General features: G+C 59.7%; 2 protein-coding genes across 16 annotated transcripts in view; both read left to right on the top strand.

Annotated features, from left to right (window-relative positions):
- Positions 1 to 3899, top strand: part of TLN1 (talin 1) — a 37422-nt gene extending 33523 nt beyond the window's left edge. For all 4 annotated transcript variants that reach the window (XM_069880758.1, XM_069880760.1, XM_069880759.1 and 1 more), the window contains 6 exons: positions 104 to 228; positions 532 to 657; positions 797 to 859; positions 1119 to 1301; positions 1974 to 2099; positions 2681 to 3899. In XM_069880758.1, coding sequence (XP_069736859.1) covers positions 104 to 228; positions 532 to 657; positions 797 to 859; positions 1119 to 1301; positions 1974 to 2099; positions 2681 to 2812 — 755 coding nt within the window. In that variant the 3' untranslated portion in view covers positions 2813 to 3899. The remainder of the gene's footprint in view (positions 1 to 103; positions 229 to 531; positions 658 to 796; positions 860 to 1118; positions 1302 to 1973; positions 2100 to 2680) is intronic.
- A 3807-nt stretch (positions 3900 to 7706) lies between these two features.
- Positions 7707 to 22632, top strand: TPM2 (tropomyosin 2). 12 transcript variants are annotated; one of them, XM_069881036.1, is made up of 9 exons: positions 7707 to 7884; positions 8949 to 9074; positions 16432 to 16565; positions 17587 to 17704; positions 17841 to 17911; positions 18648 to 18723; positions 18855 to 18917; positions 19257 to 19326; positions 22336 to 22632. In XM_069881036.1, the coding sequence occupies exons 1-9, from the start codon at positions 7771 to 7773 to the stop codon at positions 22416 to 22418; spliced, it is 855 nt and encodes a 284-aa protein (XP_069737137.1). In that variant the 5' UTR covers positions 7707 to 7770; the 3' UTR covers positions 22419 to 22632. The 12 variants fall into 12 exon arrangements, with proteins under 12 accessions (XP_069737137.1, XP_069737135.1, XP_069737140.1 ...); XM_069881034.1 differs by lacking the exon at positions 18648 to 18723 and adding an exon at positions 18140 to 18215; XM_069881039.1 differs by lacking the exon at positions 22336 to 22632 and adding an exon at positions 21131 to 22328.
- Positions 22633 to 22791: the final 159 nt, after the last annotated feature.

Genomic DNA, 22791 nt, shown 5'->3' with positions numbered 1-22791 from the left:
CTGGCATTAACGTGGAAGATGCAGGAGCTGATGGAGGAAGTAGGGTGACTCAGAAACGGGGCCACACACAGGCTTAACCTGCTTTGCTTCCCATTTTTTCTAGGGACAGAGTGGGTTGACCCAGAAGACCCCACTGTCATCGCTGAGAATGAGCTGCTGGGGGCAGCAGCTGCCATTGAGGCTGCAGCCAAGAAGTTGGAGCAGCTGAAGCCGAGGGCCAAACCTAAGGTAGCAGTGCTGAGCCCTGGCTGACCTCCATGCTCTGCTTGGGATGAGCTGAGGCTCTCCTCTCTGTGCTTCGGCCAGGTGTGAAGGGTTATGCATGGGAAGCTCCATATGGCCACCGGTCCCCCATCCTATGCTCCTGCTGCCTCCCACATCCCCAGCTGGACCTTCCACAGGCAGCTTCCTGTGCCCCACAGCCCTTAATCCAACTCTGTATGTGCACCCTCGGGCCCCTGACATCATCCAGCTCTGCCCCGTCTGTCCCAGCTCTCCTGCCTGGGACTCACACCCTACTTTTGCCTGCAGCAAGCAGACGAGAGCCTGAACTTTGAGGAGCAGATCCTGGAAGCTGCCAAATCCATTGCTGCAGCCACCAGCGCCCTGGTAAAGGCAGCCTCAGCGGCCCAGCGAGAACTAGTGGCTCAAGGAAAGGTAAGGCTGGAAGAGGGAAAGAAATAAGAAAACTTAGGGCTGTGGTGGGTTGTCCCCTCTCTCTGAGGCTGCCTACAGCCCTTGCGCCCTGTGGCCAGCTGTGCTCAGGGTGACAAACATCACTCCTCCTTCTTCACAGGTGGGCGCCATCCCCGCCAACGCAGTGGATGATGGACAGTGGTCCCAGGGACTCATTTCAGCCGTGAGTATGAGGGTCATGCCCAGGAGGTGGGGGAACCCTCCTCTTGGCACGTGCTGCAAAGATGAGGCTGCTCTGTCCTTGTGCTTTTCCTCTGTGGAAGAAGCATCCATGCTTCTTGCTCCCTCTCCCACCAGCTGAGACGTGATGTGGAAGCTGGTTGTTGCCATCCCATGCCCCAAAACCTCCCTGGGGCCGGTCAGGTCATTCCTTCCCTGAGGGAGGTGTCCATACCCCTCCCTGACAGCCTCTCTCACTGCAGGCACGCATGGTGGCAGCTGCCACCAACAACCTGTGTGAGGCGGCCAACGCAGCAGTGCAGGGTCACGCCAGCGAAGAGAAGCTCATCTCATCCGCCAAGCAGGTGGCTGCCTCCACGGCGCAGCTCCTGGTGGCCTGCAAGGTGAAGGCTGACCATGACTCGGAGGCCATGAAGCGGCTCCAGGTGAGTCCCAGGCTGCTTCTCCAGCCCCGGATACCTTCTCCTGCTGCTCGAAGGACGGGTGGGAGTGGAGTGAGAGCACAGACCTCACAGTCCCTGCATGCCGGGGCGCAGGCTGCGGGTCGCTTGGACTTCACTGCCAGCTGTGTGCCAGGCGCATGAGCGATGCTGGGCTGCTGAGCCCAGCGGTGTTTGGGGATGAACTGACACCGGAGTGCCTGAAATGCATGCACTGGCATGCAAGAGGTTAATAATTGGCAGGCACGCTTTGTAGCACCCATACTCCTCAGAGGCCGTAGCTCGCAACAGGTTAATGCTTGTGCGTTGGAGAGTTGACCTGGGGTCCCAGCACCGGTCCCCTGGGGCCAAGCGCTCGGGGGGGTCAGCAGGGCTGCCCCCCAGTCCCTGCCCCGCAGCTCAGACAGGAGACAGAGCCCAGCTGGGAGCAACAGTGCCTGAAATGGTCATGAGCGGGTGGCAAGGCAGCAAGCCATGTAAAGGAATCCCTGCCTGCAGCTCTTGGAACGCCTGGCTGTTTGTCCTGCCCGTCAGCCTGGCCTGACAGGGGTTCTTTCACACACACCCCAAAGGCGGCACTCGTACCCTGAGGCTGTGACTTATGCTTCTGTTTTCCCTCTTCCCCAATGCTTCTGCTTTCCCTCTTCCCTGCTGCAGGCTGCTGGCAATGCAGTAAAGAGAGCGTCTGACAATCTGGTGAAGGCAGCGCAGAAGGCAGCTGCCTTCCAGGACCACGACGAAACGGTGGTGGTGAAGGAGAAGATGGTTGGGGGGATCGCGCAGGTGAGGAGCAGGGTGATTCTGGCAGGGCGAGAGCAGCTCTGGCTGCCACCACAACCTGTCCATGCCCATCTCAGGGGTATGTTCTTCCACCCACCAGCTCAGGGCGTGTCTCGAGCAAGCCTCACAAAATCCTGTGGGTGCACCTGTCCCACCCCGAGCCAGTTAAACACTGTGGCTTCGTCCTTCTCCTGCCAACGCAGGCACAGCCGGTGATGGTGCACACTCCCAGGAGCATAACGCTCTCGTTTCTCCTCGGTGCAGTGCCCACACCATCCCAGTGTCCGTGACACATGTGAAAGTCAGAGCATCTGACAAGGGGTGAGAGGTACGGGGCGCCACAGGTCTGAGTGCTGCCTCCTGGGCACAGGCTTACAGCTGAAATCCCTCCAGAGAGCACATGAGGCTGAGCCCCGGGAACTGTGCTACTCCTCATTATCTCTGGAGTATTGTGGTCCCACTGCAGGGCCAACAGCCCTTGTGCTGCACCAGCCCAGGAAAGCAGTGGCTGGAGAGCCTGACTGTGGGGTTGGCATTGTCTCCCCATCGGAGACAGCTGTGACCCCAGGGCTCTCTCCTGGCAGATCATCGCTGCCCAGGAGGAGATGCTGCGCAAGGAGCGGGAGCTGGAAGAGGCGCGGAAGAAGCTGGCCATGATCCGGCAGCAGCAGTACAAGTTCCTGCCCTCAGAGCTGCGGGACGAGGAGCATAACTGAGCCCCGCACCCTCCCACCGCTCACTGCACAGACTGCCGCCCGCCCACCCGCTCCTATTTAAGATGACCTGCCTTGAGCAAAGGGCTGCCTGGGCTAGATCGTCGCTCTGCACGCACCCAGAGCACCAGGACTAACCCAGCTGCTGCTCCATGCTGGCACTGCACCAGCAACTCTGCTTTGCTGCCCAGCCCACCTTCCCACGCTCACCCAGGACATAGCCAGAGCGCCTGGAGGGACCTGGCTAGGGTGGGAGCCGAGGCTGCACAGCTCAGGGCTCACTCGCCAGCCCCAAGGTGCAGGGCTGGAGAGCTGTCCACTATAGGGGATATTACTGTGTGCCTTTGTTGTTCCCACTCGTGCTCCTTTCTTCTCTCTCCTCCGCACGGGAGGGGAGAGGCGGGCAGCTTGCCCTCTCCTGTGCGATGGGGCGCAGGGAGCAGCATGGTCTCTCACTGAGCTCTCACACAGAGCCGCCTTTCACCTCCAATGCCTTACTGCTGGCTGAATCTTCCTCCTTCTGCTCTTCCTCTGTAGCTTCCCTGGGAGGCACTGAGCACCCCCCATGAGCATATTCTTCAGCCTGGGCCCCTTTGGGGAGCAGCAGGTCTGGAAGCCACAGTGCCTCTGCTAGGGATGGAGGGGGGGATGAGATGGGTTCATCCCCGGAGTTGCTCTTTGCCTTCCCCGCCCCGTGGCCCCAGCCAGCTCTGCCTCCTCCTTCTTCCCAAGTGCCTGCATCGTTTTCCAAGATCTGCGGTATTTTTGTAACTTTTCCGTTTCTCTAGTATCGAGCCTGCAGCTTTCAAAGTTCATTTATTCCCTGCCCCCAGCTCGTGCCCTGCCCACTAACACCCAGCTCTTGCTGGGGTCCCGCAGCCCAACATCCCACACCACCTCAGCTCCGGGACCCCTATCCCTCTCCCCCTTTGCACTCGCTGAGGCTTCTCTCACTATTTTGATACTTAAAGCATCCCATATTAAGCATTGAAGGAAACCAGCTCCCCCCCGAAGCTCTGGGGTGGAGTCGGGGGTGCCGATGTCTCCTTGGAAAGACACGTTCATCAATAAAATCTGGTTTTCCTGCTTTCTTGCTGCCCAGGTATCAACGGGACCCCCAAGGAGAAAGGGAAGGCTGGTGGTCGGGGGTGGGGGGGGCTGCGGGTGCCTGCCCTCCCAGCAGAGGCAGGAGGGGTGGTTGTAGCACGGGTGCTTATACAGCACGGAAAATATTTGAGGCATGTCCAGCCCCAGGCATCCGGCAGGCTGGACCCCCGCTGCCAGCCATGTGCCGGCCCTCGCAGGTGCTGCTGTGGGGCCGCCGCCGCGGGAGGGGGACCTGGGGATTTTGTTTCTGTGGGATTTGTGCTTCAGGAGGGAGCTTGCCAGGCTCCTGGCCCCGTTCCTGCTGCCAGCCGAAAATATCCCAGGGTAGGGTGCTACCAGGATGCAGGTGGAGGAACCCGCAATCACTGGTGGGTAAGTGGCAGTCCTTGCTGTGCTGTGGGTCCGGGAATGTGTCCGAAGCCCTCCCGGCTGCCGGTGCTGAGCTCACGCCCCGAAATAGCCCCCCGGGTCCGACCTGTGCAGGCAGCAGCTGCCTGGACCGTGTCCCCCACCTGTTCCCACCCTGTCACTCAGCGGGGGCTCAGGGGGCCGGAGCGGGGCAACCAGGGATGCTGTGAGGTGCAGCGGGTGGGCTTGCGTGTGTCCCCTGCCCCCAGGACCCGTCCTCGGCAGCGTGAGCGGCGAGGGCAGCATCCTGGCTGGCGACCCCCTGCCTCCTGGCAGGCACAGAGGGGCTGTCACCCCCCGGGACGTTCACCCCTGGATGGGGTCCAGAGTGGATTTGTGGCTCTAGCAGGCATCCCAGCCCTCCCAGCTGTCCCCTGACAATCTGCGTTGGCCTGACCCGGCCCTAGGCTCTCACCCAGGTATCGGCCAGGCATGAGGCTTCTCTGAGCAGCCAGCAAGGGCAGCGAGCGGGCACAGCGGCAGCAGCAGCCCCGGCCTCATCCCAGCGTGCTGGGGCCGTGGGAGCTCTGGCACCCCCAGCACAGGGCTGTGTCCTCAGGGCTGGGGTACAAGGTGGTGGCACAAACACCAGGGGAGTGATGTGGGGTGCAATTCAGCCTAGTCCACTAAATCTTTCCTGCCAGAGCAAGGGGTTGTGTACTTTGGCAGGCAGGTTTGGGTGAGCGCATGCAGGGGCTTGGAGCTAGGATGCTAAAGCCATGAGACAGCAGAACCTCCACAGAGACCCGAATCCAGCTAAAATGGACATGGGCAGGGTAGCCACAGCCCGGCTTCTCGGGGAGCCCAGAGACTGGGCGAGAGGGTGCAGCATGAGTTGCACCCATGAAGTTCAGTTTAGAAGGCAGGACAAGCCTTTCCCCGGGAGCGCAGTCAAACCCTGGCATGGGGCACGCAGCAAGGTCCAGGTCCTTGGAGACCTGAGCCTAAGGTGGAACTGTGCACCAAGGCAGCACTGGGAGGGATGCACACCCACACCCCTCTCCACCTCCTTGTCCCAGAAGTCACTCGAGAAGCTTTGAGGGCAGATTTGTAGACCTGGGCACCTTGGATGGCCCCAGCTGTGCAGTTTGGACTTGACTGTGATGCCTGGACAAAGGAAAATGTGCAGCAAAGGAAAAGTGCATCCTTTAGGAGGACATCTGAGCCTGACCCCAAGGCATCTGCCTCGCTGCTTGTACTATGCACGTCACCATCTTTCCCCTGTTTGCCAAGCCTGCCAAGTTGCTCCCATCAAAGAACCTCACAGAAAACCATCCGTCCTCGCCCAGGAACAACAGAAGATGGATCTTCCCCCTCCCTTTAGAAGCCACGTGCTGGCAGTTGTGGACTTTCCTCATCCAAATATGTGTCTTATTCGTCAATATTAATAGCTCCTCTCCAGAGTCCAGCTATGGCTCTTCTGCTGCTTTCAACAAAGTGCCAGCGGCCCCTTAGTCCTTGGCTGCTCTTGTCTCCCCTGTGCCCCTCACAACCCAGGGCTGAGGGCTCCTCAAAAGCCAGTTTCTCCAGCTCTCAAAAACTTCTTGCTTCTCTCTGCTTGGAGCACCAGTGCCAAAAAGCTGCAGCAGGCAAGGGCTGGATGTGACCCCGGGGTGATGGGCTGGGGAAGGCTGCACACCCCTCCTCTCCCTGTCCCATCACAGCCTCCTCACATGCCGCACGGCTCCCGCAGCCTCTCTACTGGCTCCTTCCAGCCCCAACCCCCTCAGCCTGGAGCCCACCCTGCAGCTGGGAATGCGCCAGAAGCATTTATGAGCATTATTAAAGCACGGGTTATTTTTGGAGGAGTCAGGATTTGAAGGGTTTGCATTTTTTTGCCTGTGGAATACAGTTTATTTAGAGCTGAAAGATAGAGAGGAGCGATGGGCTGCCCGCTTGCCCTGTATCTCCCTGTAATGCCACCCTATGGGCTGTGCACATTTTGGGGTGTCCCTGTGTGGCAGGGACAGTGGCTTCAGGGTTCAAGGCAGTGAGACAGTAGGAGCCAGGAAGCCTGCGTGGAGCTTGGGCCCTGTTGCCCCACCGTGACGCAGGAGCTGGATGGAGAGGTCAGGGGCCCTGATAACTTCCCTCCCAGGGGATTTTCCCTGTGTGGGCAGTGCCAGCCTGTGGGTATCTCTGCAGTGCAACATCCCTGAGTACAACCACAGCTTATGGGTGTCCCCAGCTGCAACCACAGCCCATAGGCATCCTTGTGTGCAATCACAGCTTCAGAGTGTCCTCAAGAATTCAATCTCAAATACTGTGTTCCAGAGTGTCCATTGCTCAGTGCCAACAGGGTATCCCTAATGCAGTGCCCGGGGGTGTCCCTCACCCAGTGCCACTGGGGTCTCCTTAGAGCCATGTCCCAGGGTGTCCCCACCACGATACTCCAGAGTGTCCCTTGCCCGGTGCCACTAGGGTACCCCTGGAGCCATGTCCTGGGATGTCCCTACCACGATGTCCTGGGGTGTCTCTTGCTCGGTGCCACCAGGTTACCCCTAGAACTGTGTCACAAGGTGTCCCTACCATGATGCCCAGGGACGTCCCTTGCCCAGCGCCACCAGGGTCCCCCTCACCCTGATGTGGTGGCACTGGGATATCCCTTGCCCTGATGCACTGCAACTGGGATGTCCCTCACCTGGTGCCACCAGGATACTCCTAGAACCATGTCACAAGGTGTCCCTACGATGATGCCCGGGGACGTGCTTTGCCTGGTGTCACCAGGTACCCCTGGAACCACATTCTGGGATGTCCCTACCACGATGTCCCAGGGTGTCACTCACTCAGTGCCACCAGGTTACCCCCGGAACCGTGTCTCAGGGTGGCCCTACCATGATGCCCAAGGATGTCCCTTGCCCAGTGCCACCAGGTTACCCCTCACCCTGATGCAGTGACACTGGGGTGTCCCTCACCCAGTGCCACCAGGTTACCCCTGGAACCATGTGCCAGGGTGGCCCTACCATGATGCCCAGGGTCGTCCCTTGCCCAGTGCCACTGGGGTGTCCCTCGCCACAATGCAGTGCCACTGGGGTGTCCCTTGCTCCGGTGCAGTGCCACTGGGGTGTCCCTCACCCTGATGAATTGCCACTGCGGTATCCCTTGCCCCGATGCAGTGCCACCGGGGTGTCCCTCGCCCCGATACAGTGCCACCGGGGTGTCCCTCGCCCTGATGAATTGCCACTGGGGTGTCCCTCGCCCCGATACAGTGCCACCGGGGTGTCCCTCGCCCCGTGCCACCCCGCGGGTGCCCCGGTCGGTGCCTCCCGTCCCCGAGCCTGTCCCTATACGGTGCTGGTGTTCGGCGGGGGAGGCGCCGGCACGGCCCCCGCCCGGGGCGGCCCCTCTCCAGCGCTTAAAAGTGATGCGGCGGAGACGGGGGGACACAGAGCTGGTGCTCCCACCGCCCCTCGTGCTTCGCCACCCGCCGCCCACCCGCCGCCACCATGGAAGCCATCAAGAAGAAGATGCAGATGCTGAAACTGGACAAGGAGAACGCCATCGATCGCGCCGAGCAAGCCGAGGCTGACAAGAAGCAGGCGGAGGACCGCTGCAAGCAGGTGGGTGTCCCACCGACTCCTCCGGCACCCACCGGGGACCCTCGCCTTAAGGGTCTCGAGCCCCGGGGACCCCGTCCCGCTGGGTGTCCAGCCTGGAGACCCTCCACCCTAGGGTTGTCCAACCCCGAGGATGCTATCCTGCTGCGTGCCCAGCCTGCAGACCCCTGCCTTGAGGATCTCAAGCCCGGGGGAGCCCGTCCTGCTGGGTGTCCAGCCTAGGGACCCTCACCTTAAGGATCTCCAGACCCCAGGACCTTGTCCCACTGGGTATCCAGCCTGGAGACTCCACTCGAGGGCTGCCCAGACCCAGGGACATCCCCACACTGGCTGCCCAGCCCAGGGACACCATTCTAGGGGTGCCCAGCCCTGGGAACCTCCCCACGCTGGTTGTTCTGCCTGGAGACCCTGCACCGAGGACTTTGCCCGGCTGGGTGTCCTGCCTGTGGATCCCAGCTCTGGAGATGCCCAGCCCTTGAGACCCCACCCTGCTGGATCCCCATTCAGTGGTGCGCCTGTTCAGGGGGACAAGGACTCCTCTCCTGAAGGCAGGGGTCCCCAGACTGGAAAATCAGCAGGACGGGATCCTCAGGGCTGGACAGCCCTAGGGCAGAGGGTGCCCAGGCTGGACACACTGACCACTCACCTTTGTCCCCCCAAACATGCCTTAGCTCAGTGGGACACCTCAATGCCACCTCCCCATCCCACTGCCAGGGAGACCCTTGGGGACAGTGTACTCCCACCTCAGCCACACAGAGATGGAGACCTTCTTGGTGCCCCCAAGAGCTGTGCCACCCAGTCAGGACCTCTCTAGTCCCCTCTGCGCACAGGGAGCTCACCAGTCTCCTACCACCACTGTGTTCAGAGATGCTGGGGGCTGCTCTGGCCCTGGTGACCAAGGGGGTCTCCCCAGTGACGTGTGGACTCAAAGTTGACAGTGAGAGTGTGCCCATGTTCTCTCGCTGTGCCCCCAAGCCTGGGTGCCCCCAGCGGGAGGTTGGCTATCCATTCTAGCCTAATGGTCACTGCTGTCCTCCTCTAACCCTTGCCTTTCGTCCCTTCCCCAGCTGGAGGAAGAACAGCAGGGCCTGCAGAAGAAGCTGAAGGGCACAGAGGATGAGGTGGAGAAGTACTCAGAGTCTGTCAAGGAGGCTCAGGAGAAGCTGGAGCAGGCGGAGAAGAAAGCTACAGACGTACGTAGACATGCCAGCAACTCCTCCCCTGCGCGGGAGCTGGACCTCGGGGAGTTGGGCGGGGGAGGGGTGGGGGGGGGAAGGCGGGTTGAAGGAAGAGGGGGGCCTTATATGGAAAGCGTCTGTGGGGAAGACTGTCAGGATCCCATTCCTGCAATCTTGACACTGAACCAGGTGAAGACGCAGGGCAGGGACCTGACAGCTCCTGCTCAGGGTGGGTAGCCCAGGCCAGCTCCAGCAGGCACCGCTTGGGTCACTGGTCTTGCCTGGAGCTTTGTGACCAGCCTAGTTCCACAAAGCTAATGAGAACGAGTGTTCCAAGATCTGTCACTGTGTCCCGGGCACATGCTTGTAGGAAAAACTCCACAGAACTTGCTAAACTGCGGCAGGAAAGCACAAAAAGAATAGTGAAACGCAAAAAGCCCTGTGGCCAGCTGCCGAGTGCTGGCTGCAAGGAAGGATGCTTGGGGTGCCTGGGGGGGAGGGTGGACTTGGCCATTTGGGGGTCCAATGTACCACCCTGGACCCAGGGAAGGGCAAGGCCAGGAAGGGTTTTATTTAGTGTTGTGACTGATGTTTCTCCTGGGAAATGGATCCCACTGGGAGATGTTAGGAAGGTGTTGAAATTGGCTTGTGCCTGGCTGGAATGAAGGGTGGAACAGCTGTGTGCGGCCACAGAGCCAGTCAGGAACGGCGTATAACGGCCTGTGGTGCCACACAGGGTATTTGACACCCTATAAATAAATACTTCTTTTGATAGCCAGTCCTTCTTTGATGAAAACCAATCCTGGAAATCGGAGGAGAAACTAAAGGGGAGCCGGCTGGAGCATGGCCAGCAGCTTATGGCCAGGCTTTTTAGGACTGAGAACAAAAAATTCAATCCCAGCTGGTTTATCAAGCTAAAACGGGGTGATGTGTCAAATCTCTGAGGCAGCCACCAAGGACAAGGGTGAGGAGATAAGGACAAACAGGAGCAGCACAACTCCCTGAAGGAGCCTGGAAACCTGGAGGGGTAGCTGGGAGGATCCCCAACTTTTTCATTGATCCTACAGACCCGTCCTGGTTTAGTTAGATACTAAACCAAGTAATGAAAATGTTAACAATCCTCTGGAAGGGCATATTTACTCTGGCCTGGGGCAGGCGTATTGAGCTGGGCAGGGTGACTGCTGTGTTCACCCTGGTCTGACTCGATCCATGATTATCTCGAATATGGCAAACTTAATGTGGGTTGAGTGCGGACGGGATGTCCCCAGCGTGCAGCTCAAAGGAAGGGGCAAATGATGACGCGGGGCAGATGTTGGCCATGGGGTGTGGAGTGGTTTGCTGCTGGCAGCACGCTGTGTGATGCCATCCTGGGCAAGAAGGATGGGTTGCCCTGCTTACAGTTGTTTGACGAGTCTGCGGACTTCATCACTGAGAGTCCCATCCCATCGCAGATGGGAACCACCTACCCCTCTAGGGGAAGATGAGGTGGAGGGCATGTGAAGGAGCAACATCAGGGCTGGCAGTCCAGCTGCAATGTGCGCCGCAAGCAGGCCTGGAAGCCCATCCCCAGCACAGGCTGGTGCTGAAGTGCAGACAAGCTGTGCTGTGTGCAGGAATCTGGGAGTCACCAGGTCCCTGCGCCAGGAACCCGAATGTGCTGACAGCACTAAGTGCCAGGGCTGGAGTCACTTCCTCCCCACGACGAGGTGCAGCACAGCTCCCAGCTCCAGCAGAGGAAGCGCAGGACAGATCCCTAGAGCCCATCCACCCACCTCCCCTGGCTGCCAGGACAGCATGTGCCTGTACGGAGCATCCCCATCCATCAGCAAGGTCAGGGCCCATCACAGCCATCCAGGCAGCCTCCGGCTCTCGCCAGAAATGTCAACACCTGCCTTAAAAGAATAAATCTGCCCGTGCTCTGGCACTGCCCTGCCTCCACCACTGGACGGCAATGCACGAAGCTCACGGGAATTGCACCGAGGGGTACAAATGCTGGGTATTTGGAGGGGTGTCAGGCAGTGGCACAGACAGGGAGCTCCTGACACCTGACTGGCAGCTCCATGGTGCTTGGCAGCCCCTTCCCAGCATTTCTGCAAGGACACCATGTCCCGGTCACCATGTCCCTTCGGGGGCAGCCCATGGTCCCCAGGGCAGGATGCAGGTGGGAGCTGCTGGGCACGATGTGGATGGGACAGCGGGTTTAGACAAAGCAGTCTCCTCCAGTCCACTGTGTCCCCAGCCAGTGTCCCGTCCCTTGACCATCCCAGCGGAGCCCAGGGAAACTGCCATTCCCAGGCCATGATCCCGAATGCTTCACCCAAGTTCCCGCCCCGGCTGCTCTCCCCAGCCGAGACTTTGCTCTTATTTGGTGATTCCCTGAGCCAGTGGGAGGGAACGGGCTCTGCTGGGAAGTGACTGCATCCCTGGGTGGGGCCAGAGCCCGAGGCACCCAGTCTGTCTGCTGTGGCACCTGGGTGGCTGCTCACCAACTTGTCCCCTACCCTGCTCCTCAACCTGCCTCCTCACCTGCCCCCTGCCTGCTCGCATCCAGCGCACCCCAGACCCATCGCTGCTGGGACCCCTGTTCCTGCTCTGGGCCCCGTGCGCTGGTGTGGGAGTGCTCTTGGCACCCAGGCATCCAGCTGGGAGAAAGGCAGGATCAGACCAGGACTGAGGCCAAGTGCAAGCCCATGCGATCCCAAGGGATCTGCAGCACCACCTCTTCCACTGCCACTTGGCAGGGGACGCAGGGCTGCAGGGTGCTGATGGTGGTGCAGCCAGGTCCCCCCAGGACCCCTGGCCCCCGAGCTAAGGGCAGCTGGTAGGGTCAACACGGGAACTGGCAACCGTGTGAAGTGCAGCTGGGGCTACCCATGAGCTGTCAGAGCTCCCTAAGTGAGGATTGTGTGCCATCAGTGCCGGTGTCTCCTGATGGATCACGGCACACGCCCTGGCCAGGGTGCAGAACTGGGAGCTGGGGAGCTGGCTTCCCTCGTGGGGCAGAGCTTGCAGGGCAGCTGGGGAATGCAGACGGGAGCCATGGGTCTCCGTGGGACTGCTGGACGTATCCTCGCTTGAGGCAGCAAATATTAAGGGGCTGAACGGGATGACTTCTGGGAACCTGGCTGTGTCCAGGGCTCCAGCCCCAGGTCTCCCAGGAGGTTGCCCAGCAGTAGGCTCTGCCCCATGCTTCTCCTTGACGTACCCACAGCCCCTGGTGGGAAAAAGCCCATGACCCACCCCAGCTCTGCAGAAGGGACGGGGGGACAGGGCTTGGGGAGCAGCTGTAGGTAAGCTGCTCCTGTGCCCGTTGGGGCTCAATGGGGCCAGGCTCGAGCACTCCCAGGTTCCCTGGGCCTCTTTTTCCCTGGGGAAATGGGCTCCTTGTGCTCCTCTCCATCACCCTGGAGCACTTCAGTGGGACTGTGGACTGCTGTCTGGTGGACACCATACACTCTGTCCAGGGAGGGGACTATGTGCCCTCCCTTTTGGGGAGGATGGTGTCCCATAGCCTGAGGGGCACCATATGCCCTGTTTGAGGGTACCCTGTGCCCCTGACTATGTGTTCTGTGCATCTGCCATGGGTGAGGGGCACCAAGCACCCTGCCTGGGCTGGAGGCACAATGTGCCCACTTTGCGGGTACTGTGTGCCCTGTTTGGGGGTACTGTGTGCCCCTGACTATGGGTATTATGCATCTACTGGCAGTGAGGAGCACCATGCGCCCCATCTAGGGTGGGGGCACAGTTTGCCCTGTCTAAAAGTACCATGTGCCCTGTTTAGGGGCACCGTGTACCCCTGGCAACAGATACTGTGCATCTGCTGTGGGTGAGGGGCAGCAGGCCCCCTGCCTAGGGTGGGGGCACACTGTGCCTCTTTGAGGACACAGTTTTCCCTATTTGGGGGTACGATGTGCCCAGTTTGGGGGCACAGTTTGCCCTGTTTGGGGGTACCGTGTGCCCAGCTTGGGGTACCATGTGCCCTGGCGCCACGGGTACTGTGCATCAGCTTGAAGTGGGGGGCACCATGCACCCTGCTTAGGTTGGGGGCACAGTTTGTCCTGTTTGGGGGCACAGTGTTTTCAGTCTGGGGTTGCCGTGTTCCCTGGCCAAGGCTACTGTGCACCTGCCTGGGGTGGGGGCAGAGTTTTCCCAGTTTGGGGGTACCACATGCCCAGTTTGGGGGTACCGTGTGCCCTGGCCATGGGTACCACGCATCATCTTTTTTGAAGGGCAGGACCTTGTACCCTCGGAGCTCACCCCGCGCCCTGTTTCGGGGCGGGGGCCGTGCTGCCCGCCCGCTGCACGGGGAGCAGGAGGCGGAGGAGGAGGAGGAGGAGGAGGAGGAGGAGGAGGAGCAGGAAGGGATGGAGGCAGGGAGCGCTTCCTGCCCGGCTCGGGCGGATCCCATAGAGGGCTCGGCGGCGGCGCGGCCTCACCGCCATGTCCTCCTTCGGCCACATCGAAGCCGTCAGGAAGAAGATCCAGAGCCTGCAGCAGGTGGCCGACGAGGCGGAGGACCGCGCCGAGTACCTGCAGCGGGAGGCCGATGCCGAGCGGCAGGCCCGGGAGCGGGTAAGGGTGCGGGAGGAGGCGAGAGAGGGGGAGCGGCGACTCGGGATGCTCCACCGGCATCCCCCCCGCTGCCCACAAGCCCCCGCCTCCCCCCCCGCATCCCCCCGCGTCCCTCCCCGCATACCCCACGCTGCCCGCATCCCAACCCTCTGCCCACATCCCCTCGCTGCCCGCATCCCTCCCCGCATCTCTCCCCCTGCCCACATCTCCTCGCTGCCCGCATCCCTCCCCAAATCCCCCCGAAGCTCGCATTCCTCCCCGTATCCCTCCCCCTCCCCGCATACCTCCCCATGCCCGCATCCCTCCCCAAATATCCCCGCTGCTCGCATTCTTCCCCTCATCCTTCCCTTTGCCCGCATCCCCTCGCTGCTCGATTACCCACCCCGCATCCCTGCCTGCATCCTCCCCGCTGCTCGCACCCTCCCCCCCTGCCCGCATCCCTCTCCCGCATACCCCTGCTGCCCGCATCTCCTCGCTGCCCTCATCCCCACTCTCATCCCCCGTCATTCCTCCCCGCATCCCTCCCTCTGCCTGCATCCCCTCGCTACCCGGATCCCCCCGCATCCCACCTTGCATCCCCCCCCACTGCCCACACCCTCCTCCATGCCCACATCCCTCCCCACATCCCCTTGCTGCCCACATCCCTCATTCCCCCCGCATCCTGCATCTCCCCGAACCTACCCCCCGCCCCGGTACCACCTTGCTGCCCGCATCCCCCCCGCATCCCTCCCGCTGCCCTTTGAACCGGGATGCTAACGCCGGGACGGTCCCCGGATAGCTGGAGAGCACTGCCATCCCGGGGCTGGGTCGGCTGGAGAGACCCCAGGGCAAGGGGGATGCGGGAGGGATCTCTGCCTCCGGGCTGCCTCCTCCGTGGGTCTTGGGAGGGATGCTTCCCGTGAGGGGCTCCCCAGGAGTTCCCCGGCTAGCGGGACACCGGGGAGGGGTCAGCAGCCAGATCGGCCTTGGCTCTGCCTTGGATCTAGCAGTCCTGGGAAAGGATCCCCTCCTCTCCGAGGCTGGCTGTGTGCGCGGCTGACAATCCTGTGCCTGGTCTCTTGTCTGGCTTCCAGCGGGCTCTATGGTCCGAGTCGCAGCAAGCAGACACAGAGCCTTTGGCTCTCCAGCGTGTCCCTTTGCAGGGGCAAGCCAACCGTTCGTGCTGCCACAGGCCGAAATTTCCACTCTGGCAGTGGGACAGCATTTCCAAGCTGCAGCTTGTTCCTGGTTTGGCTTTTTTTCTTGTTGCTGGGGCTGGTTTCTTTTTCCTGTGCCCACTTCTTTAACATCCTCACCATATCAGGAGCAGCAGAGCTGGGTGCGGTACCCGGGCTGTTGTCTCTCGGGCAGCGTGTGGAGGAAATGGCCCCTTCCTGCAGCTGCAGATCGGGTTCGTCGGTCACTGGGTGCTGCTGGAGAGCTCATGTTCCCAAGTGTCCATCTGAGTAATTCTGACCCGCTTTGAGGGTGATTCCCTGGGGGGAAAACTCCCACCAAGGTGAGGCAGGTGCTGCAGGCTGAGCATTGCCTGGCAAGGGCCAGCCTCAGCTCCCCATTGGGCCATCCTGGCAATGGATGAGCTCTCAGTAAGCGCAGAAAAAGGGTGTTCACCGAGTGGAGGTGGCTGTTACACCAGCCGTGGGGCTGGCCACCCTCCTGGCACGCCGCCTGGCTCACAGGTGTTGAGCGGAGCCAGGCAGGATGACAGCCCTTCGCTGCTCCCATGGACCTCCTGCTTCAGCAACGTCCCTCAGGGCATTCCTGGCGCTGGAACACGAAGCCAGACTGGGCAGCCAGGCCTGCAAATAAGCAGGAGACCTTTTTTCCCCCTGGGCTGGTGCGTGCTTCCCCATGAGTTGGTGCACAGGGCTGCACAGGGCTCCCTGTGTCATCGCCACCCATCCCTTTGCACCTCAGGTTTGTCTACCCCACAGCCCCCGGGCGTGGGGAGCGGGGCTGGGAGCTGCTGAGGCAGCGTTTCCCGGCAGCAGCGGCGGAGCAGGAGGCCTTTACCAAATGGAAAGAGTGCAAGGCCAGGCATTGAGAGGCTGGCAGGGGGCCAGGGCCACTGGTCCCAGCCAGACTCAGCTCCCGGCTCTGTGCACGGGGGAGCCTGGGAAAGCGGGGGGCCCCGATCCTGCGAGCCCCAGCGGCCGCACAGCCTGGCCAGGTGCCAGCCTGCTGAGGGCGACTCGCTCCATTGCCCCCAGCGCTGCGCTGTGCATCGTCGAGGGGAGGCTGTGCTTGGCTTCAGGCTGCCCCCGCTGCACAGCGCAGGGTGGGTTCCCGCAGGAGAGGCTCCCAGCTCGCTCTGCCGTCGCCTCCTTAAACAGGAAATCCACAAGTGGCTCTGATCTCCTTTTTGGGAGCAAAACCGTATAGGGCATTCCTCCCTCTTTACTCACTGTTCTGCTAACCCCAAATACCATCCCTGTGACGGCATGGCTGCTCCAGCTACCCTTTCCCAGGGAACATGTCTTGACCATCTCCAGGGCAGGAGCTGGAGGTATGAGGACATAGCAGAGGGGCTGGGCTTGTGTGGCCAGAAGGAGCCAGCATCAAACAGGGCACTAGGGATGGAGAAAACTCCCATTGTCTTTACAGAAAGGCAAGGGACTGAGTGATCAGGCATCCCATTCCAGCAAGTGCTGGCTTGTTGCATAGTGCCAAGGAGTGTTCTGGGCAGTGAATGCAGAAGTAACTGCTAAAAATGCCTTTATATATCTATATTTTATAGAAATATTTTTAATAGATTTGAATATAAGACATGAGGTGACCTGAGTTGTTTCTGCTCCCCTAGGCTGAGGCTGAAGTAGCTTCTCTGAACCGCCGTATCCAGCTGGTGGAAGAGGAGCTGGACCGAGCCCAGGAGCGCCTGGCCACTGCCCTGCAGAAGCTGGAGGAGGCTGAAAAGGCGGCTGATGAGAGTGAGAGGTATGATGAGGACAGCAGGGGTGGCATTGGGTCACTATTAATTGCAGACAGCCCCCTTGATTTCGCAGTGGTGTCCCTCTGAAGTGACCTTATGGCGTTTGCCTTGGTTTTCCTGTAGACTTTGAAGGGAGAAAGCAAAGCCACGATGTAGAGAAGTCCCCCAGGTACAAATGTTCTTAAAAAGGCTTTGAAATTTCCAGGGCACCCAAAAATCCTGAAAACTTTGATCTGGTGTTTGTACAATACCAGACTGTAACCAAAGCCAGAGGGTGCTTGGAGCCTGTTTTCTGCCTTCTCCACTCAAGAGCTGAACAATAGCCCAGGAGGGGACGTCTGTGACTTGGAACCACAGTCAACTTTTGAGAAGGAACCTCATTCAAAAAAACAGTTCATCAAAGCACGTTGCCCCATCCATGTGCCAAGCAGGTTTCCCAGGCAGGAGCTATGCAGGCAATGACACTCAGGTTGTATGGGAGTGCCTGGACATGTCGCAGCATTCCTGATAGTTACGTCAGCTCTTCTCTCCATTGGCAAAGACCAGCTTGAGTAACAGCATCAGAGGGAGAAAAGAACAATCTTCAGGAGTCCCTACCGTGGGCGTTTGTTGGGGTTTGATAACCCCCTGCTCGTGAGCATCACTCCTGAATGAGAAAAGGCTGTGACCTGGGATGTATTCTAGTATTTTATAAAGGTTGCTGTTCTGTCAGGCTCTTTTTGTGGAGGTTGCAGCTGCCTTGTCCTGAACTGCACACATTTTTGCCCCACCAGATGTTGGGTTCAGGATCTACCAGGTTGATAGGCATCTTAGCCACATCTTCTGGCTCTGGAACATGTAACTGTGCGCGAGAGCATACTTGAGGCGCCACTGGTGTGATCCCACTGTGTGGGGTGGACAGCAAGGCCATGTCCTGTGTGTCTGGAACTGGAGGATGGCAGGGTCAGGGCACAGGGGGCAAGCAGAAAGTGCAGGTGCCACCCTGACTCACAACAATAACCATCTTCTGGCTTGGGCTTTCCTCAGAGGCATGAAAGTCATCGAAAACAGAGCCATGAAGGATGAGGAGAAGATGGAACTCCAGGAAATGCAGCTGAAGGAGGCGAAGCACATAGCAGAGGAGGCTGACCGCAAATATGAGGAGGTGCGTGCCCACACCCACATGCACCCTTCCCCGAGTCCTGACCCCGCGCAGCACCCGGGACCACATCCCTGCATCCCTTTTGCACCCATCGAGGGCAAGCACAGAAGCAACACATCCCTCTTGCTGCCATCTATAGGTTGCTCGCAAGCTGGTCGTCCTTGAGGGAGAGCTGGAGCGTTCAGAGGAGAGAGCAGAGGTGGCAGAGAGGTGAGTGGGCCTCCTGGTGAGCAGTGTGTGGGGTCCTGTGCAGCCCTCACCCCAAGTCCCTGGCAGCCCTGGGTACAGGGTTGTCACATCCTGGGAGTGGCTGGGTCTGCCGTCAGGGTGGTCCTTGGGCTCTCAGGCTGCGGGCAGGGGAATACTGGTCTGCTGGCAGCACATCCTTGACCCTGTTCTCTGCTGTCCTCCCCCCGGGGTGCCCCTCTTCCACCCCAGCCGATTGAGACAGTTGGAAGAAGAGCTGCGGACCATGGACCAGTCTCTCAAATCCCTCATTGCCTCAGAGGAAGAGGTACTGGGGCAGGGGTATGGGGCAACGTGCAGCAGCCCCCTTCTCTGTCGCTGCCTCTTGAACTGTGCGAGCCATCTCTCTCCTCTCTGCACTGCTGTCTCCACCACAGACCTCTCCTCACCTGCCCCTCCAGTGGCACGCTCCTCCATCCCTCCATGCCTGTTCTCCTTCTCAGAGGGTCTGGCAAGAGCTCAGCCAGCAGTGATGCACGGGGTGTCCGTGTTAAGAGGCACAAGGAACGGATGAACGGATGCGTCCCAGCAGCTCCCACTCAAAGCAGCTCTGCTCCTTCTCCACCTGCACTGAGTTTTCTCCTCTCTCAACTTGTTCTCTCTCTTTCTTTCCTCCTTCCCTGTGCCCGCTCTTCCTGCTCCCCTCTTTCCTGCCCCTCGGCCCTGCTCCCCTTCCTGATGACCCCTGCTTGGGATGTAGTAAATGTGGTGACCTAGAGGAGGAGCTGAAAATTGTCACCAACAACTTGAAGTCCCTGGAGGCCCAGGCTGACAAGGTAGGACCTAGCGGGGCTGCTGGTGCTGGGTAGAGTGTGTGGGGTCTGTGGGTGCTGGGGTTGCCTAATGGGGTGAAGGATAACCAGAAACACACCATGGGACTCACAGGTGCCTATCTCTGTCTCTGCAGTATTCCACCAAGGAGGACAAGTACGAGGAGGAGATCAAGCTTCTAGGGGAAAAACTGAAGGAGGTAAGGGGTGCACGGTCAGCACTGCACTGGTGCAGGCCTGAGTTTGCCATCCGATGTGGGGTTTGACCCTGTTATGCTCGTGTCCTCTCACTCTTCTCAAAACTATAGCCCTGCAGTGTGGCGGGTGCCAGGGTTTGGGATTTTCCTGTGGAGGGGGACATGAGCCTGCTCTGGTTTAGACTGTGGGTCTTCACAAGGCCTTTGTCCCTCACCTTTCCCAGGGGAGGGCTTGTGGGGGTGATGTGGGAGATGCAGATGGGGTGGATTTGGCATGCAGTGCAGCCTGCACCGTCCTTGTTGTGCCCCACTGCTCACCTTCCTCCCTTTATGCTTCCACAGGCTGAGACCCGAGCGGAGTTTGCAGAAAGGTCTGTGGCAAAGCTGGAGAAAACCATCGATGATCTAGAAGGTAAAATGTCCCCATTTCCTGGGGAGCTCTTGCTGGGATGTGTCACCTGCGGGGCCAGACAGGGCTTGGTTGGGATGAGGGCCTGGGTAGGAATCCCAGGATGGGGAAAGCTGGATGCTGTGGTGTCTGCTGTAGGAGCACAGAGCTGCTGCGGTCTGGGCTCTGCTCTCAGGTGCAGAATGGGGCTGCTGCCTGTGCCCGCGCACTCCCGCTGCCCTCGCCCTCCCCTGCTCACAGCCACTCTCTCTCTCTTTGCTGCCTGCCCCGACCCTGCTCCACTGCCTGCCCCTGTCCACCCTTGCCTGCAGACGAAGTGTATGCGCAGAAGATGAAGTACAAAGCCATCAGTGAGGAGCTGGACAATGCACTTAATGACATCACCTCCCTCTGAGCCCTCCACCAGGCACCAGCACTGCACACTCTTGCCTGCCTCTCCCCTCCCTTGCACAGCCACTTGCCTGCCTGGCTGCCCCACTGCTCTCCCTGCCCACTTTGTCCTCCTCTGTTGTATTATCCTGTGCCTGCCCATCAGCTCCTTTGAGACAGCAGCCAGTGTGGAGTGTTCCTGCAATACAACTCTCTGGGGGGAGATGAGGAGGAAGTTTTTAGGGATGTTTGGTGGGGCAGAGGATCGGCCTCTGGGACCCCATAGACCAGGTAGACCGGTACGGTTACAAGGTTTGTGCCTCAGCATTGCCCAGTAGGGAGTAGGGCTGTTCGCAGGAGCCCTCTGTTCCAGTAGTTCTTTCCTCTGCTCCCCAGCACCACAAGCACCAGGGAACCCGCAGCTCAAAGGCTGGGGTGTCACTTGCCTCACATAACCCCCCCCAACTAAGGCCCCCCAGTTCTGTTTGCTGGGCCCAAGGTGAGGAGGACACGCACAGGGGAAGCAGCACCTCAACCGCCAAAGTTCAGACCCTGGGGATGGAAGTTTGGGTCTGACTGTGCAGCAGCCATTTCCCAGCCAGGCAGGCAGGCAAGCAGGCAGCCCTGAGCCCCATGGCTCCTCTCTGCCCCTAACTTCCTTCTGTCCTTTGCACATTGCTCTTGAGTTTGCATTTCATGACTTTTATTTTGTGTTCTGTCCCTCTGGGCTACTGAGTTGGTTTCAATAAAGCGTTTTCTTTCCTTGGTTTCTCCTTTGTTTTCTTCATGCCATGCTGTCCCTCATCTCCTGCCTGTCTCACACGGCTGCCAGCAGCAGGGTGGTAGGAGGTGGTGCAGGCAGCTTGGGGCCGTGGGACCCTTGGGGCGGCTATGGCCGAGTCCTGAGTGGCTCCCATGCTTCCAGGCTCTCGGGATGGGGTCCTTTGTGCCTCAGCCTTGAGGATCGTCCCTGCCACTCCATGTCTTTCATGCACAGCTTTTCTCATCTTGTGTCATCTTCTGCGTGACTCTTTTGGCCTGAAATAGCAAGATTAGACCTGGTCCTGTACATTCCCTGTCCCCACTCCCAGACATTTCTTGCAAGCAGCAGCCTCAGCCCTGACATCTCTCCTGCATCACCATCCCATGACGAAAGGGCTGATCCTACCCTTCAGCATTGATCCCGAAATGGGCTCCTCATGCCCCTCCTTCTCCTTCCTCAGCATCCTTCCCTGTCCCACAGCCCAGTTCCCAAACTGATGGACTCCCAGTCCCATCCCTGTCCCTGGACCAGCTGCCTCCTCCTGCCAGTTCAGTTTGTCCCTGGCTGGGTGACTCTGGGATTCCAGTGAGGCCTTTGGGGAATGCTGTCTTTTTTCACTGACTTGCTTTTCTCTCTCTCTTCCCTCTGCTGCACTGATGTCTCCATTTTCTCTAGAACGCTCCCGGCAGGAGGCTGAGAAAAACCGCGTTCTCACTAACGAGCTGCGGGTCATCCTTACTGAACTTAACAACTGAGCTGCCCAGAGCTCCCAGCCCAGCCTCCCACACTCAGGCTGCCGCTGGCCCCACTCCCTGCCCAGTTTCGGTCAGGCCGGCTTGTGGCTGGGGCTCGGCAGGGTGTGGAGCCTTGGCTTATCCCCCCCAGGGGTAACCACCCTGCTTGGTGGGGACAAGGAGCCCCTCTGGAGCTGATTGATTTTTCCTGGGAGAGGTATAAGGGGTTTTGTGATGTCCTAGGACATCTATGCAGTGTTGACTGTCCCCCAGCACCAGCCTGGCATTGCTGGGGAGGGATGCGGTGGTTTGTGTTGCTACCTTCCTCCCCTCGTCACAGGAGTCGGCGGCCAGCCTTTGCCTCCTCGCGCTGGTAATCCAGACTATGCAGGGAGGATCCCCTCAGAGTGGGGCCCCTGCAGGGAGCTGGGATGGGAGCTGGGAGCAGCAGCACCCACTGCCCCAGACTTGGGGCAAGGGCCAGGGAAGGGTCTAACAGTTTGTTGGGAGAAGGGGCTGGTTTGGCAGAGCTCCTGTCTCAAGAAGGAAGGAGGATGCCATTTGGAAGTGAGTGCCGGAGGAGGCTGCCTCGGCAGCGGGCTGCCTGGCAGAGCTTGTCCCTGCAGCCTCATTAGCTCTGCTCCTTCTCTCTGCTGTTGTCTCTGCCCACTTTCCCAGGCTACTGTCTCACTCTTCACGAAACACCAGTGGGTCATGCAGCAGGCACTGGCTCTCCTCTTTCACTGGCCAAGGGTTTGTGCACGTGCCCACAGCCAGCCTGTGGTGATGCCCCGGGGTAGGATGTGCTCGTGACTGGCCAGGGAATGGTACCTGCCAGTGGTACCCACGCTGTGGGGCAACAGGGCAGCAGGGTGCCAGGGGAGGGTAGGAATGCTGTAGAGACCTCCTGCCCCAAGCAACCACTCCTGGCAGGTTCCAGAGTGGCTGGGCTCATCCCTGCAGGTGGTAGGCATGCTTGCATGGACTCTGCTTCCAGGGATGCCCCACTGGGCTGGAGGCTGGTGCCATACTGAAATGTTTGTCTGTGTGTGTGGGTCTGTACTTGGTGTGTGTGTGGGTCTGGCTGCACCTGGGTGCACTTGGGCTGTGTCTGTGTGTGTGGCTGTGTGTCCCTTGTATTCACAGAGAGTCTGGCCAGTGCCAAAGAGGAGAACGTGGGCATCCACCAGGTCCTGGACCAGACTTTGTTGGAGCTGAACAACCTCTGAGCTGCCCTGGGGAGCCCTCATCCCTCTTCCCTACCCAACACATGCACCCCACAGGCACACTCAGGACGTCATCAGCTGAACTGCGTCTTGGCCAAATCCACATATCCATGGAGAAGGGAAGCCCTTACTCCTTACTCACGGGGATCTTGTCTGTGCACAGCCTGAATGGCTCTGTCCTGTCTTCATGTTCATATATTAAAGCAGTTTGACAAGACAGATGGGTGTGTTTGTTTCTTGGGGCAGGCTGAGGCAGAGGGAGGTGTGGTAGGGTTTTCCCTGCCTGGTTCATGCAAGGAGGCTCCACAGGGGCTTGGGTCCAGCGTGGGCATGGCCAGCATAAGGATGTCTGTCCTCTGCAGTCAGAGAGGAGCTG

This window comes from Phaenicophaeus curvirostris, chromosome Z (assembly GCF_032191515.1).
Source record: "Phaenicophaeus curvirostris isolate KB17595 chromosome Z, BPBGC_Pcur_1.0, whole genome shotgun sequence".
In the NCBI taxonomy this organism is placed as follows: domain Eukaryota; kingdom Metazoa; phylum Chordata; class Aves; order Cuculiformes; family Cuculidae; genus Phaenicophaeus; species Phaenicophaeus curvirostris.
The sequence above is the reverse complement of the archived record's forward strand: the minus strand, read 5'-3'. Positions and strand labels throughout refer to the sequence as shown.